Below are 18,051 nucleotides of genomic sequence, written 5' to 3'. Positions count from 1 at the left end.
TGGCGAGCCAATCAAAGTCCCTGTAGTTTTTCTGAATGTTCTCGAAAACTGCCTGGTATAGGTGGGTTGGCGTTTCAACGATGGTTGATATGTGTTCAACATTTGTGTAATCTTCAGTGTCTGTGGGAGTACGTCCTTCACCAAGTTCCAGAAGTGCATTAGAGAAATTAGCAGCATCTGGGTTGCGGCTAAGGTGGACACGCATATTTGTTGTGAGTTTTAAATGGTGAACTTGATCCCACAGTATCGACGATTTCAGGCATGCTTGAACAGCATCAGCGCGTGTCCCTTTTGGGACAACAGGAAGTGTTTGTCGGAAATCTCCACACAGCAGAACTGTTAATCCACCCATGATGTTGTCACAGTTGCGTAAATCTTGAAGGGTCCTGTTCAATGCTTCCAACGCAACTTTGTGCGCCATCGTGCATTCATCCCATACGATGAGTTTGCATCTGCGTAACAAAACAGCTTTATCCGAATTCTTTTCGATGTTGCATGTTGGGAATTCAGTTTGTGTGTAGTTGATGGGCAATTTTAAAGCTGAATGTGCCGTTCTGCCATCAGGGAGTAAAGTTGCAGCAATTCCAGAGGTTGCAACAGCTATAGCGACAGCTCCACTCCGTCGCACATGGGCAAGTATTAATTTGGTGACAAAGGTTTTTCCTGTGCCACCAGGTGCGTCCAAGAAAAATATTCCTCCACGGTTCTGTTGAACATTTTCATTGATCATATGGTAGACGTTCAGTTGTTCAGGCAACAGTTTAGGCTCATTCTCAGCAATGTACGCATTAAGTTCTGTAGGTGAGTAGCATATTTCACGCAGTAAATTTAGGCTCAAACTATTCCCTTCATGGCAGATGGGGGCAGGTAGGCCATATGATGGTAAAGTGGAACCACCAATTTCCAAAAGGAGGTTTTCGAGGCAAATTAGCCCTTCATTGTAAATCACTTGGGAGTAGTCTTGCTCCACCGATGTATTCTCAAGTTGGGCTCTTCTGGAAATGTCTTCGGTCATGAAGTTACGAAATTTCATCCATAGATGTTTTGGATCGCTCAAGTCACACCATACTATCATAATTGCAAAGAGCGACCGTAGAGCATGGGGAGATTTGAATAGACTTCCTTCTGTCATGGCGGCATCCCACTGAGAATCGTTTTCAAGTAGTCCCAACTGGGAGCATGCATCACGGAAGGTTTCACACAGGACGCCATCGACAGTTTTTATGTCATCAAAACTTATAGGGCCACGGACTTCGTGAAGGAGAAGACGAAGATGGAAGCACTCATGTTGACATGGTGGCACTGTGTAAACTCGCCCGAGACAGGAATCATATTTAACCCCTGGGAAGCCATCGACAGGGTCTCCACACTTCCTGCGAGTCCACTGTTTGTTATTCCAAGTGTAGTAGGAAGGGATCTGTGGATACAAAAGCGTCTTTGCAAACTCATCATGGCCGCATAGTTTGAAGAAGGCAGTAAGCGTAGTTTCTGGTGGATGCTCCACCACTTGATTAGCAGTGCCGGCAGAAAAGTAAACTCTTTGCCCATTTTCAAGGTGAACAGCGAGTTGTATAACTGCAGGATATCTTTGGTGCAAGGGAAATGAGTAAAAATGCCATACACCTTCACCGCAACACAGGAAACGTCCAATGACATGAGCAGATGGCTCGTCTCGAGAACCGTCGCGCTGAACAGCAAACGCTGCAGCATCGCTTCCCTTGTTGATGTATTTGCAGATATATTTAATGGATTTCACTGAGTGACAGAACTCCACATTGATGTGCGATTGGAAAATTTTCGTCAGCAAGGGACAGTACGGTACTATCCATCGGTTATCAACAGTGCTCCGACCGACTATCATCGTATGGCCGCCATCACCTGGACTCCGTCGCCTGTAAAGTGGGTAACCATCACCTCCTGTTTGTGTAGCATTGACAAATCTCCGTGGGTAGCCGCAAGCGCACACCGATTTCTTTTTACAGCATTATTGAGCTTTCTGGCCAGGACCACAGGGTCCATGAACCATCGTTGCTTTGACAATTTCGTAAAGCTGTGGGTCTAATCCAGGATCGGGAATCTCGGCTGAGATAATTTTGTCAATATCAGTGGATTGAATCCGTTCACACAGCCAGATTAAGATATGGGCATGCGGAAGGCCTCTTTTTTGCCACTCTACAGTGAATATGTGGCACCTTACTCGGCCGTAGACTTCACCCTTGACTATAAGATCCATGAGTTTGCACAATTTAAGCCGGAAAACACGGGCAATGAGATCAGGTCGGTCGTAGTGTTCTTGACCCAGAAACAGTTCATCTCGTATTTCTTCCCATGATGGATTGCAGGTGAAGGTAATAAACAAATCCGGTCGGCCATAATAGCGGACGTACGTCATTGCGTCTTGTGTGCGGGCATGCATATAACGCGGGCCACCGATGTATGTGGACGGAAGAATTGTCAGTTTTCCAACAGTGTTAGGGTCAGTTTCATTTCTCATGCCATCGTGCAGATGTATGTATGAAGACGACCGAAGCTGTTTTTGGTGAACCCGAATATATAGGAGCCTTTCAGATTCCATTTTTGCTGCTATGTCGACTATGTATTGTTGCAGAAGAGGTCCACTCCGAAGGAGAGTGTTGAAATCGTCGTCGCGAACCATCAGTCTGTATGCGTAATATGCTCTGCATGTAATAGTTTTGGGATTGATGGTCGTTTGTCCCAAGTTTTGTTGACATGGTATGTGAAAATGGTATCCATCGTCACCGTAAGGAAATAGTAGGGGATATTGTAGTGCGTCGTATGATCGATGCATTTCATGTATTCGCTGTAGACGTCCACCCCTAGTATGAATAACTATGTCGCGTTTGTTGTTGTGCTCACCCTGGATGACTGCAGAAACCTCGTTGCAAGTGGGAGCATTGAAGCGACGCTCATGTTCTCCTGTAGGACGTTTGTCTGCGTTAATAACGATGGAAAAATTAGGCAGAGGAACATTCTGTAGTGCATACTTGAAACTTTGAATATATGGGTTCGTTTGGTGGAGCATGTCTTGAAGCTGCAAAACAATACTGAGTTGTCGTCGATCCGAACTGTCGTTTGTCTCGGCTGTAATAGCTAGTCGGTTTTCAGCTTGTTGGACGTAGTCACTTACGAAGTAGAGTTGTAAAAATGATGGTTGTACGGTCTCATCAGGTAAAAGGGACCCTATTAGATGGTAGACTTGGCCTTGCACCTTAAATGCGGGATTCCAGCCGCTTTCACGGACAATGTTTGCACCAAATGATGTCATTTGGAAGTAGCAGTTGAAAAGTCGAATGGATTTCCGAAAATATTTAGATTCATCAGTCATGCCCAAAAGTAGGTCTCGCAGTGGTTGAGGTAAAGTCTGTAGGGATGGTAGTTTAACTTTACCCGAAGAGCAGCATAGGCTTGGAGGTTCTGCCGGCCATTTTTTAGCTTTGCAGAATGAACATATGCAATTCATCGAACCAATGCTAAGATCCTGCCGGGTAGAGAAGTCATAGTTGGCGTCATAGTTCAATGCTTTGCGTAACCAAAACTCCGGTGAAGGGCATATGTTGCCGCGAGAGGCATGAAATCTCCGAGTAACAGCCTGAACTCGTATCCTTCGAGCTTCTGGTGGCTGAGATGACCGAATGGCGGCTCTGGATGTGTTATCTCGGGCAAGTCGTCTGACCCTCGCTTCAGTAGATTCAGCAGCTCGTGCTGAAGCTGTGGAGGCTGCGTTAGCTGCTCTCCGCCGAGCTGTCCTTTCTGTAGATTCGTTGGCCCTTGCAGAAGAGGTACTTGCAGCATTGGCTGCTCTACGGTTGGCCTGAATCTCTGCAGTTTGTGAAGAACGTAGTTGAGCCATGGCTGCAGCATGTCTAGATAAACGATAAGTCCGTTGAGTAAGTGTTTCAGAAGATCTGGTCTGAGACATGCGCTGTGCTTCGCGAGAACGTAATAATTCTACTTCATCGTAGTCTAGGCTTGCTCTGATGTTCCTAACAGTAGTCGCTGCTTTCGTGCGCCTTCCGAGCTGATTTTTTTTGGGTGGCATTGTTGCGAAATTACTCTGCGGGTGTGTGTGGAATTGAGATGGAATGCTGCCGAAACAATTGTTGAAAGAGTCAATATTTAGGTAGTGTGTATGGTATAAAATAAAATAAAAATAAAGGCAATCAGTATGTGTAATTTCCCCAATACATCAATGTAGAAATATTGGGATTAAAATGTACAGTTGGAAAAACCTCTATATTTATATAAATAAAACAAAGTAAGATATACGTGAAATAAATGAATTTGAAGGTACAATAAATATGTATAAATATGTATAAATGTATGGTGTAAAATCAAATGAAAAAAATGGATGTCCAGGAAAAAGGCAATCAGTATTTGTAAAGTCCCCGTTACATCAACGTAGAAATATTGGGATTAAAATGTAAAGTTTTGAAAACCTCTACATTAGGTGTCAAAAATTGAAGATATAATAAATATGTATAAAAGTATGAGAAGATTAAATGCGAAAAGTAATAATATTGAGAAATGCTTTCTAAATGCATAAGTAATGTAAATGTAAAAATAAACAATGTTGTATTATTGTTGTTATGAATTTTTTGTTTGTTTGAATTAGAAAAAAATGTAAGTTACCGTCTGCTCGAATTTGTTAAATGTAAATGTGTGCGTCGGCAGCGAGTAGCAGTATTAGTAGGAGCAGTTGTAGTAGCAACTATTCCATAACGTAGAAGGGTTAAGTAGCGTTGGTCGCCGTTGCTCGCCGTTGCTAGGCAACGAATTGGAGAAATGGCCGATCAAATCGGAAATAGCAAATAAATAAAAGCATTGTTAATAGTAGTTGATGGTGATTTAGGAAAGCTTTCCGATGCAATAGGTACCCGTAAACACACCCAGACACACTGAGAACCTATGTGTAAAATTTCATAAACGGACGTGCAAGGGTTTTTAAATCCATAACGAACGAACACATACACACACAGGCAAAGTCACATTTATATAATTGTAGATATATATATATATATATATATATATATATATATATATATATATATATATATATATATATGAAAGAAAGAATTGATATTCGTAAGCTGCTTCAGCTATTTCCGGGACTGAGTATATATATACCCTTTCTTCTCTTGAAAATATATATGAAATAAAGTAATTTTGATGTAGTAAACTGATTCAGCTATTTCCGGGCTGACGCCATATACCCCCGTATTAAATATATATTAAATAAAAGTAACTTTCAGATCCTAAACTGCTTCAGTCATTGTCGTGATTGACTCAATATACCAGCCATCTTAAAAAAATATATGAAATAGAGTAATTTTAGGACTGTAAATTGCTTAAGCTATTTCCGATACTGATTCTCTATACTCTTCTCTTTACAATATGTATGGAATAAAATAACTTTCAGATTACGAAAATCGGTGAGGCAGAAAAGTGTTTATTAAAGAAATTAAAATCTACAATTTTATGAAAACGATCATAAAAACTAACAGAGTTCAAAAAGGAGGTAATTTTCCGTTCCAATTTAATTTTTATTTTACCTGCTGCCACGATTAAAGGTTTTTCTTTATAGTTCAGTAATATTCAGGTAATTTCGACTGCATAATGTTGTGAAAAATGACATTAAAAATGAGAACAGTAGTCCGAAGAATCAAAATAATACAAAGAATATTTTGTCGCAAACAATACAAAGTAGAAAAGCTGTTAGAGTTGTATATATAGATTCATGAACGTGCGTGCTTCGTTGGGTGTGCAGGATTTTGTGAGTGTCTCTTTTTGTGTGTGAAGAGCCATTAACCCCTCCCTCAAAAGAATTAACTGGATTCTTACGTACACATGGTTGTACATTAGCTACAATAGAAAGAAAAAAATTATGTGTTTGGCTTACAATAGTATGCGCACAGGACTGAATACTTTTTGTACTGTAGCACATCACAGAATAAGTTCTGGGACTGGCGTATACCTTGCTACACTAATAAAGAAATCTATGATTTTTCTAAAGTACTAACTTCCAAATGTCACATGTCGAAATGTGAGCATAAACTGTTTATAAATTTACATATTATAGTCATTTAAGTCAAGCAACTGTTGAAAGTTTTAAGAGATTTTTTAAAAATATGTTGTGTGTTTATAAAGCATTACCTTCTCATCATATTCAGTTTAGTTTAATGTCTGTTTTAGCTCCACACATGTATTCGAAGGATTTTAGAAAATTACTTTCCAGCTAATTCATTTAACATAACATTGAATAATATAACAAATACAGTGAAAAATATGTTAACATATTTTAATATTTTTGTGCACGTTCTGTTAATGTGGAATGGGTTCAAATAATGAACTTTGAAAAAAAAAACAGTATTATTTATTTAAAATATATTTTTACAAATATTTCTAAATAAATAAAAAGTATGGTGTTAAAATACTATTTTAAACTCAGCTTTTTACACTTTAGATATTTGTAAACATATTTATAATAATCACAAGTACTTGAAATAAAATATAAAATCTAATGCCAAGATTATTAACGTTTTGCTATTTCTGTTGACAAAGATCCTCGGGTAAATCATCTCATTCCTCCGAATAATAAGATCTTTCAGTTTTTGGTCATTATTTATGAACATGCTGAAAATTTTTGGTAAAACAAAACAATTATTTTAGAAATTTGTTATAGAAGTAAGGAATGGTTTTGTGGGGATATTGAGGCTGTTGCCCCCAAACATAGATATAGTGCTAGTCTGGGTGTCTTTTTTGTATTCCCACTTTCCTAAAACGCACACACAATTTAGCTTTTTGATAAAAATAAATCTGGTCATCAGCTATTTAGACGCACACCAGAGAGACAGTTGGACGAATAATAAGTATAACTTATGTTGAATCAATATGCAATAGTGATCCTCTATATACATTATCTAATTGGAATTCATTATTGAGATTAGTATTATTTATTAATTTATTTTATTGCGGACTATTATCCTCATCTTCCTTAGAAAAAAGCTTAAGGTTGAAATAGGATTACTTTTGATCTGTCATGTCTAGAACAACATTAGTTTATGGCTGTATGGGTTAACTGTAAAAAAAACGCGTTTTAGAGGTCTATTGCGCTTAAGTTTGAAATCGAATATTGGTTAGGTTGTTCACCCGTTGACCGGTTCGTATTTACCTGCTTCTTCACGATGACCGAGTAAAATCCAAAGATAGCATTTAATGTCGAAAAAAAAACCAGCTCTCCCAAATCCTGTACTTTGCATCACGAGACAAATATACAAATTGTCTCACGTACTGGAAATATGGGGACACTCACACAATCTATGAGGATTTTTCTTTCATTAACCTAGGACAGAATGAATGAAATACAGACTTTAAAAAGGATACACCACTTTCATCTTAAACAAAAAGTTTTAAAAAAGCCCTGCACCGAGCGATCGGTCTGGGGCTGGTGAATTTAAAACTGCATTTATGTCGCTAAAACCAGAGTTGAGTGCACGTATCTTTAATATATGCGTTATTTTTTCTTATATGCGTCCAATGATTATAAGAGATTATGCAAGAAGTAAAGTTTTTCTGTCACGCTTAAATTTTGAATAGCATTTCACTCGCTAAGAATATCCGTCGTTCTTAAGTCGAAATTCGTTTGAAGCCAAAGATGTGATAATTAATTGGCTCAGTGTTTGTGTTCTGTCGAAGAAATTGTATTCGAGCGAGAAAACAGCAATTTGTTTTCAAAGCAAAACGGAAATATGCAAATAAGTTCGTCTGGAAGGGGAAAAAGGGGATTAATTGCTGAATGGCCAACGACTTGAAAAATGACTTTGAAAGAAAATTCATCTCACTTCGCTCGGTTCCTTGTTGTCGTTTTTTTTTTCTTTTTTATCTTTGTTTTGCAAAAAACGAACAAATAAGGAAACAATACTAAATCTAGCAAACGCCGCGCTGTTACCGTTGATTCCATTATTATACTGCTTAATTCTACCTGTCGGGGTAACTTCATCAATCTTGTGCGAATATCGTTTAAACTAATAATCCTTACATTAACATTATGCGTACGAAACTGTATTAAATCGTTCATTTTTTTTTTTAATATATGTACTTGCTGAAACCCCTGTATACGTCGGGTATTACTTCAATATATCCACCATACATATCGTCTGTGACGGATCCAATTTCTTCAAATAAATATTAATAGCAAATGCCACTAATATGCATAATTATTGAATTGCCTCCCCCATAATAGAAGTAAATACTAATACCACAAGTTTGTTTCGGCATAAATAAGTTGGCATATATCTTGGTAGGTAGGTGCGGTATTAGAAAAATTAACAGACAAATGAGCTATTACCATTAAAATGTCTACATTGTAAAGTTAACAGAACTGATAGTGTACGCAGGCAAGTAGTAACGTTGGCAGATGGATATATATATTAGTAAAATAACGTGTCTGTTATTTTGTGTGTCACGCTTACATCTTTTTCTTCCGATTGATTGTCGTATAATTATTTGGACCTTCTGTTGCTTATCTCTATATCAATACGATACTGCGTGTGTTATTTTCTGTGTCACGCTTACATCCGGGTCGTTTAATTGTTATGTACTTCCATTTCTTGTGATCAAGAATTCTTCATAAGTTTTGGATTCCGTTTCGAGTACGGCTGATGGCACTTTAGTCATCTATTTTTTTTATAAATAATTTTATCTAGAATTCTTCATAAGTTCTGGTTTTGGTTTCGATTATGGCTGAAGGAACTCAAGTTATATATATGCATATACATGTTCTTCTTCATAAGTTTTTATCTCGATGTCGATTCAGGCTAATGCTTCCAAGTCATATGGATATATATTTTTTTATTTTTGAAATCGCAACTTTATAATATATAAAAATGGATAGAAAATTAACTCTATCATTCAACCACGGTAGTGGTTGAATATATGCTTAGGTCCAAAATTGAATGAATCGAGACACATTCAAACCCCCACCACTAATTCCGTTCGCAACCAAATTTCAAACAGTCTATATAGTTGGATAAAACACCTCATTAGCTACATTTTGAAAAAAACATTTCGAAAATTGGTTCAGTAGAAAAAAAGTTACAACAAAATATGTGGGTTCACAAACAGGAGAGTAAGTACATAAGTGACTAACGCTTTTTTTTTATTTTGCATAACTTTTTTTGTATATAAATATTTTTTACTGCGATTTTGCCAATATGACATGTTAGCGTAACGGTTAGAGTACCGGGGGTTAGTGGAAAGATTTTAGGTTCAATCCCGTGTATCGTTTTTTTTTTATAATTAAAAAACCGAACTTTTTTTTTAATAACTATTTTTTTTTAACTCTCCTTAGAATTTTATAGCAAAAATGGTGAATTTATCGATTAAAAATATTAGTGAATTCTATGATATACATATTCTTTGAATGAACTCAAATTTTTCGTTATCACATTTGATGAAAAATGTAGTCCCATTTTGGCAATGCGTCTGACCAATGATGCTTTTGAACCCGCGACCAGCACTGCGATGTCATCAGCAGCAGCCTGGGCATAAATATTCCTATTTTAAACTCCTTTAAAAGAGGATTCAGCATACAGTTCCATAGTAAAGGTGATAAAATCCCACTTGTGGGTTTTCATTTAACTACTTCCCTTTTAACAGTTGTCCTCAGTAGTTCTACTTGAACTGTTCTGTGCCTCACCATATACTCAATCCATCGGATGAGTACTGGTGGCACATTGAGTTCTCGTAGCGACTTAAACATACTACTGAAGGGTATGTTGTCAAAACCTCCAACGATATCTAAAAAGACACCGAGTGCCATCTTCTTTTTTGTTAGTTTACGCTCTATACAGATCACGAATTCATGAACCGCAGTCTCGGTAGAGACCCTGGCTCGGAACTACTGTGATTGAATGATAAATATTGCATAAATGTGTGTTTGAGAGCTAAGTTTTTTGACAATCATTAATAAATATTATAAATTTATATATTAATACAATAGCAATGCCTGGAAAAATCATGGATTATATGGAAAAATGCGCGCATGAAAAGTAATATTCTTAAGATTTTATTAAACCTGGAAAAGTAAAGGACAAGAAATTCAACCTGGAAAAGTAAAGAACAAGATATTCTAGTAAAGTAAAAAATAAGAATTTTTTAGACTTAAAATATTGCAGCTAAAAATAAAATTTGAATATTGATAAATATTTTATTTATTATTTGCATATGTTGTTGTTTATTGTTGAGTTAGAAAGAATTAAATGATCCTAATTATGATATAATAAAATTATTAATTTTTATGTAAATTATAAAATTATTAATTCCATCTACTAACTAATGAATTAATTTTATTCAAACAATTTTCACTACATAAATATATGCAAATAATAGGGAGGAAATAAGTTCAATCCAGCGACTGACACCCTTTCTAACTCAACAATAAACAACAACATATGCAAATAATAAATAAAATATTTATCAATATTCAAATTTTATTTTTAGCTGCAATATTTTAAGTCTAAAAAATTCTTATTTTTTACTTTACTAGAATATCTTGTTCTTTACTTTTCCAGGTTGAATTTCTTGTCCTTTACTTTTCCAGGTTTAATAAAATCTTAAGAATATTACTTTTCATGCGCGCATTTTTCCATATAATAATAACATATACTAAATCTGTAAGAATATCATATTTATCATATTTAAGCGTACTTTACGACAGGCGTCGCTGGGAGTTCGTGCTAGCTTAGATAAAAACTTTTGCAGTTTTAATAAAAAAAAACATAATAATATCAGAGCGTCTTCATTTGCACTGAACATCTACATAATGCCAACATCAATATATTACATATGAATGAGTCGGCGGTGGAATTTCCACAGGTCCTGCTTGTAACAAAGCATTTTACCAAGAATTCATCATAAGTTTTGGTTTCGGTTTCGATTATACCTGATGGCACTCAAGTATATATATATATATGTATATACATATATATGTATATATATATATATATATATATATAAATGTGGGATGGAGAAGGCTAACGTAAGCCGTGGTGCAGGGTGCAGGCAACCTTTCTATGAGAAGCAAATCTCTGGTTTAAAAAACCATAAAGCGGGAGATCAGTGCCCGCATTAAGCTGGTCTGCAGTTTAACTTGTTGCTGGCTATCTTGCTTTTGCTTGTTGCTGGATCTTAACATTTTGAACCGAGAGAGAGACTTAGCTGTCGTAAGACTCTGTAATATCGTCTGTGTGTAGATACTCCCTCAGGCATTTGTCTGTAGAAATGGTCCTGTGGCGATGGAAGCAATTTTTGAGATCATGAACTGTAAGTGTCTGAGGCAGTGGCACTCGTCTGACAAGACGTTGCAATCATCATATGTATATATATATATGTATATATGTATATATATGCATATATATGTATATGCGTGTATATATATATATATATATATATATATATATATATATATATATATATATATATTCATCATATTTTTTGGTTTCGGTTTCGATTCACGCTGATGCATCCAAGTCAAATCGGTATATATTTTTTTTTAAATCACGAATTTATAACATATTAGAATCGATAGAAAATTCACTTAACAATAATAGATATGAAATTTACATAAATTAAAATATCGTATTTAAGTGTATTTTACAACCGGGATACGTCGGCCGTCCCTGCTAGCTTAGATAAATACTTTGCAGTTTTAACAAAAGGGCTACAATAATACCAGGGCGTCTCCATTCATGCTGAAAATTCATAGAATGCCAACATGAATATATTACAGGGTCCGCTGTAGAACTTCCACAGGTTCCGCTGGTAGCTGTTAATGTATAAATCAATGACTTCAATTAAGTAAACTTTTCACGCAGTTTTCAGTTTGATTGCTTTGTCGTATATGGGATCCAACCTCGGATTTGAAAAATTTTAACCCTTGTTATGGGCACAAAATATATGGTTAAAAAAACGATGTGCTCTAGTCTGAGTGTCTTCAGATTTCTAGTACTCCTAATTTTTCTTAATCGTTGAAAATAAGTTCGCGTCCTCACAAGTTCTCTTAGCATTGAGCATTTATATTTGACTGCTTTTGGAATTTGAGCAACAGTGAGGCCTCTTGATATTTCAGTGCTCTCTATATGCCTCCAAACGTTTTATTACAGTTTTTTTGTGTTACAAACGAATGCTGGTTGCACCGCTTATTTGTGCGTGTGTGAGTGCAAATCTCATTTTTTAAAACAATTAATTTAAGAGAAAATTCCTAAACATGACTATATTTGAAATTATTTCCAACCATCAAAATATCTCACCACAGGCAACACTAAGTAAATATCGCTAGCATATATATATATATATATATATATATATATATATATATATATATATATATATATATATATATATATTTGTAGTCATCGACATACATTCCTGTTTCGTTGTATCATAACTCATCAGTGCCGCTAGACTAGCACTTATCCGAAGCTGAGGATCGAACCTAGAACCGTCGATGACAGTCGGCAGTTCTACCCCTTCACCACGGAAGCGGTACCCGCAACTAATCTGTCCGAATGTCTATTTAAATAAACATCCGTCCGCTACTTGTAAAGTGCTCAAACGATTGTTTGTAAATAAACCGCGAGCTTCGCATTTTTCAGCCAATATATATATATATATACATATACATATATATATATATATATATATATATATATATATATATATAAGTGATCTTCTCTGTGGGCACAATGGCTTCTACTAACATACTCTGTTAATTTTTTAGTCTACAAACTTGTAACTTGATTTATAGCGAAGTCGGGCATGTGGAACACATTAAACTTGATTTTACGAGGCTAAATAGCTGTTAAGTTTTCAAATTTTCATAGGGATTGAAACTTGGCAGGCAAGTCAATTAAACCTGTTAATTCTACGCATGTGCACATAAGCATTTATACCTTTTAACAAGGTTATTTTTAAGCGTTTATATGCATATGGACTTTGGTCAGATAATAACGAATAATGTTAGATGCCTATATGTTTTGGTTCCGATTCTAGTCCATTGCGCTCAATTTATATTTTTTATTTGTTTAAACTTTCAAATCACTAATATATAGTGCGTACAATATAATAATCAATTAAGCATGGGGTCTTTTACTGATAACTACAAAATCTACTTAAATTAAAATACAATATTTAAGCGTATTTTACGATCAGACAACGCCGTGCGGCCTGTAACTAATATATATATATATATATATATATATATATATATATATATATATATATATATATATATATATATATAATTAACAATGTTTTATCGAATAAAAATATTTTCTAAATATACAGAATATATATGTATGTATGTATGCATATAAAAGTATGTATATATATATATATGTGTGTGTATATATATATATATATATATATATATATATATATATATATATTCATGTGCATATATAAAAGTTTTCCTACATGCACTTTATCATGTATACATACAGAATATCCACAAAGGGCTTCAAGATCCTTTTATATTCTCTTGCATGCAAACACTTCAAACAATGCAAACAGATGTACATTATAAAATTGGAAATGATCTCAGATTGGAAACAACTTCCACTGAAGTCAACTATTAATTATATGTCCAAATCTACCCCTATACCTACCTACCTATCTTCCAACCAAATTATCTACCTACGTACCTGTCTTCTTATCAAACTACCTACTTACCAACGTATCAACTGTAACAAGTTCCAGTCGTCGTAATGCGGACCTTGGAAAGATCCCTATGGTAGTTCATGGCCATATGGACGATTTTCCAAACCTTGGTAAGGAGAGCTGTGTCATCGGTGGACATACCAGGTATGATTTTTTTCCGGTATAGCCGCCCAATCTTTATAATTAGCCTTTTGCATCTTTTCTAAGGGCTACCCTTTCACAGCAAATACATGTATGTTTATATGTATTCATTTATTATGAACACATTCATAATAAACTCTTATTCTGCTGAAACGATACAACTGCGGTCAGTGTTTTTTTTTTTCATTTTAATGGAAGCTTTCTGTAAATATGTTGGCGTCAAATTCTAAAGTTAATCTGAACCAATATGTTATTTTGTGGTAATTCATCGGCTATTATCGTCGTTGAACTACCGAATAAATGGTCAGAAATGCCATTTGACCTTTCAGCAGGAAAAGGGTTCATTCATTTCCCTTTCATTTTGTTCACATCTGGCTGTTTTGTCTTTTAACAGTGACATGTGATTCTCTAGGCAAGTATTTTGATAAAATGTTTTCGCTTGTAATCTACAGGGTTTTCTTAAAAGTCAGTATTTAATGCTAATAACATCAAAATTGTATTTCTAATGATATCAAAACTTATCCACAATTCATTCATGTCTGATTAATCAGATGATTCTATTGTCGGAATTCAGTTCACAGATATATCTTTCTATTATTTCTAGAAAGACATCTCGTGTTTACCGGAAAAAAGTGAAGGTTGCCATCCTAAGTTAGCGTTTCTGTGGAACGAACTGGATTCGATTTTCACACACTCAAGTTGTCAGTGCGTGTCGTTTGACACTTAACCAACTTCATTATCCACACTTAACATGTAGAGAATGTCCAAAAATTACTCCTTTTTATGTTTTAAAATAAATGGTTCATTTTTGAACACCCTGTACTACAATATTACATCATTCAATTGTATGCCCTACATGTCACGCATTTCTGCAAAGCGAATCATTTGTTTTCAAATTTTAGGAAAATTATTTCAACTGATCAAATTTTTGCGATTTTCTTCTCAACCATTGTTTTTATAAACACAACGAGAAGAATGGGGCGATGCTACATCAATCTAATCCTTTATTAGAAGGGTCCACGTGTTTTGAACTCATTTTTACGTTTGTTAACACATCTTCAACGTAATTATTACCTATGTTCCCACATATTAAATATAGTATTAAAGTACACTTATCTGCATATACTAAAGTATTACATTTGAAATGACACAGGATTGTATCTTATTATTTTTCTAAACGTTCTACAAACTTTAGAAATGTTTAAAGTCATAAGAATAAATTCCGATGGCTTAATAAAAATGATGCAGTAATGGAATAAAATGTTATTGTATCCTTATTTTTCCCGTATATAATCTTTAATATCAGAAATACATTATTGGTGTTATTAATTTTTTTAAATACAAAATGACTTTTTGAAGAGCCTGTTTTCTTTAAACCCGCTCAAACCTAATCTGTGTCTGCAATTTTCATCCTCAAACCCTTTTTTATTCTAATCTCAAAACAAATCAAACTTGAGCCCTTTTCTCCACTTCCATGCCGTCCACATTTTCATATTTTTCGAACATGTTTGCAGCACAACAAACACTACCTGTTTTAAACCAAACCCCCCACTACTTTAAAGACACCTGACCTTTAAATAGCCTCATCCACACAGCTTAGTACTGACTGCGGAACTTATATTTACTAGTCATAATCCCACATATATTTCCAACACGTTTAAAGTGAACTACTTCTGTCACTCCTGTCCAATTCCCAGGCTTTCCGACACTGCTTTAATCAGATACCCCGGCAAAACCTCCTTACCGCTACCTTGTACGAGACATTTTTATAAAATGACTTTAAATCCAACCCTTACCCATGTGAATGCATAACCACGCACTCCTCGCCTGTAATGATTACTGATTAACTTATTCTTCGTTTTGAAACGCATAAAACATTTAAATTGATTAAAATAAAAATAACTGTTGATTAGAGGTTTGAGATTACGATAATTTCTAATTGAATTTGCTTTGTTTTACGGCATATAAAAATATGAAAAAAAAATAAAGCTTAGAATTTTTAAAGATTCAAACTGAATAATATTGTTAGCGGATGGTCTTATAGATACTACAGCATCGCGCTCATAACGTTATGAGGCATAGATTTTCAGTCTGCAAATTCGTGGCCCCGTCGATATGTCGAGATTGATAATTTGCATTTGTTGGATTATTTGGATTACTATTTGATCATGTTGTGAAAATGGAGCAAGATTTTAATTTGGGAAGAACAAGTGCAGTATGTCAAAAAACGTCTTAAAATTGAAATTATTTCATAAAGCTATTGTGTAGAAAATGGGTGTCTTTTCGACACAAAATAGCTGTACGACTCCGTCAAAGCTAAAAATAACACATCACAAGCCGAATATAAATTATGTTTATCTACACATACAATTTAGATAAAAAAAAAAACATTTCGGTCCTCATACACATATCTAAAACGTGATGCTTTATTATTCCGGTAATTTAGTCGTAGACTTGATTCTAGTAGAGTACAATTACTCCTCTTCATTACAGCCTCTTATGCACAGAAAAAGTGTTGCTAGCCTCGCTCTACTGTATCGCTAGATCCATGGTAAATATTCAACAGCCTCGATTTCTACAAGAACATTTACAACAAGAACTCGTTTATCTATAATCACGACATGAACATTTCTTTCTACAACTCGGCACCAAAATAAAAACGGAAGTTTAAATGAAGAATGTTTGTTTCCCAGAACATCTCATGTGTCCAATAAAATACTGCGAGGCTGCTTCCTAATCGACTAGGACATGGTTGCCTTCAAGTCAAATGTAAGCGTGTTGAGCTGTCATTTCGGATAATCAATTCTCCTAAAGTAGTATTCTGCCCATTCCACTCCCTAGTTTTAATCTCTTCCTGATGACGCCCATCATCTAGATGAAAAACTCTTTAACCTTTAGCTTGGATCTTTTTGAGTGTTGTCCCATTACTATAAGCGATATAACTCTGAGATGAGTTACACACCCATTTTCAACGTAAACTTTAATTTGAGTTACTCTAATTACGCCCATAACGCCTCCTAAAACAAACCGTCCAAGATATTTATCTACACATATTACACATATCTTTTATACAGGTATTTTCAACGCTTTTTAAATATAGGTATTTTTAACGCTTTTTAAATACATGTATTTTTAACGCTTTCATAAGTTTGTTCACAACTCTAAAACGTTTCAATTGTTACTTGTCCATGGCTCATTATCGGCCCGTATTAAAGCACAACACGATAAATGATCATCGTTTTTTTTTTGTCGACTGTCTACCAACATTAAAAATGTTTAAAGTAACCATTACCCAAACGCCTACGTGCCAAACTGCCAGCTCGATTAGCTGCATTTTCAGATGTTTTACATCGTATCGATTATACTAATCTATCTTTTAGAAATGCAAATATCAAATAAGTCAAAGCCAGACTACTCTTAAATACACTTATTCACACATACTAACCCTTGCTAAAGTTATAGACTGTAGCAGTTTTTTTTATTCATTTCGAGTTACCCACTTAGCAAATAATGGCATTCATGAAATCTTATTTTCTGTGTAACGTAATATATATATATATGTGTGTGTGTGTGTATACACATATGTGTATATATATGCATATATATATGTATACATATACATATATATATATACATACATATATGTATATATATGTATCTATATGCATATATATTTATATGTACATGTATGCATGTATATGTATGTATATGTATGTATCTGTATGTATACATGTATATATATGCATATATATATATATATATATGTATGTATACATTATATATATGTATGTATAAGTATGTGCATATCTATGCATACATGTTTATATATGTATATGTACTTATATATGAATATATATGCATATACATAAATTTTGATGTGTATATACATGTAAATATTCATATAAATACATGTATATGCACATATGTGTATATATTTATATATGTATATACACATACATATGTGAACATATTCCTACATATGCATGTACATGTATTTATGTATGTATATATATATAATTACATGTATGCACACACACACGCGCACATATATATATATATATATATATATATATATATATATAGAGAGAGAGAGAGAGAGAGAGAGAGAGAGAGAGAGAGAGATTGGTTTCCTAGACATAAATTCAATGAAAGCCTTGTGATTATTAAAGAGTTCTC

The 18,051-nt window shown here is 34.6% G+C and overlaps 1 protein-coding gene across 1 annotated transcript in view; it reads left to right on the top strand.

Annotated features, from left to right (window-relative positions):
* The window catches only part of LOC145292271 (protein lev-9-like), a 1,243,866-nt gene that overhangs the window by 638,205 nt on the left and 587,610 nt on the right, over positions 1 to 18,051 (top strand). Inside the window, exon 6 of the mRNA XM_080138595.1 lies at positions 14,270 to 14,287. Within this exon, the coding sequence (XP_079994721.1) occupies positions 14,270 to 14,287 (18 nt within the window). The remainder of the gene's footprint in view (positions 1 to 14,269; positions 14,288 to 18,051) is intronic.

The sequence above is a fragment of the Euprymna scolopes genome, chromosome 13 (genome assembly GCF_053919585.1).
Source record: "Euprymna scolopes isolate OS-2025 chromosome 13, ASM5391958v1, whole genome shotgun sequence".
In the NCBI taxonomy this organism is placed as follows: domain Eukaryota; kingdom Metazoa; phylum Mollusca; class Cephalopoda; order Sepiida; family Sepiolidae; genus Euprymna; species Euprymna scolopes.
The sequence above is the reverse complement of the archived record's forward strand: the minus strand, read 5'-3'. Positions and strand labels throughout refer to the sequence as shown.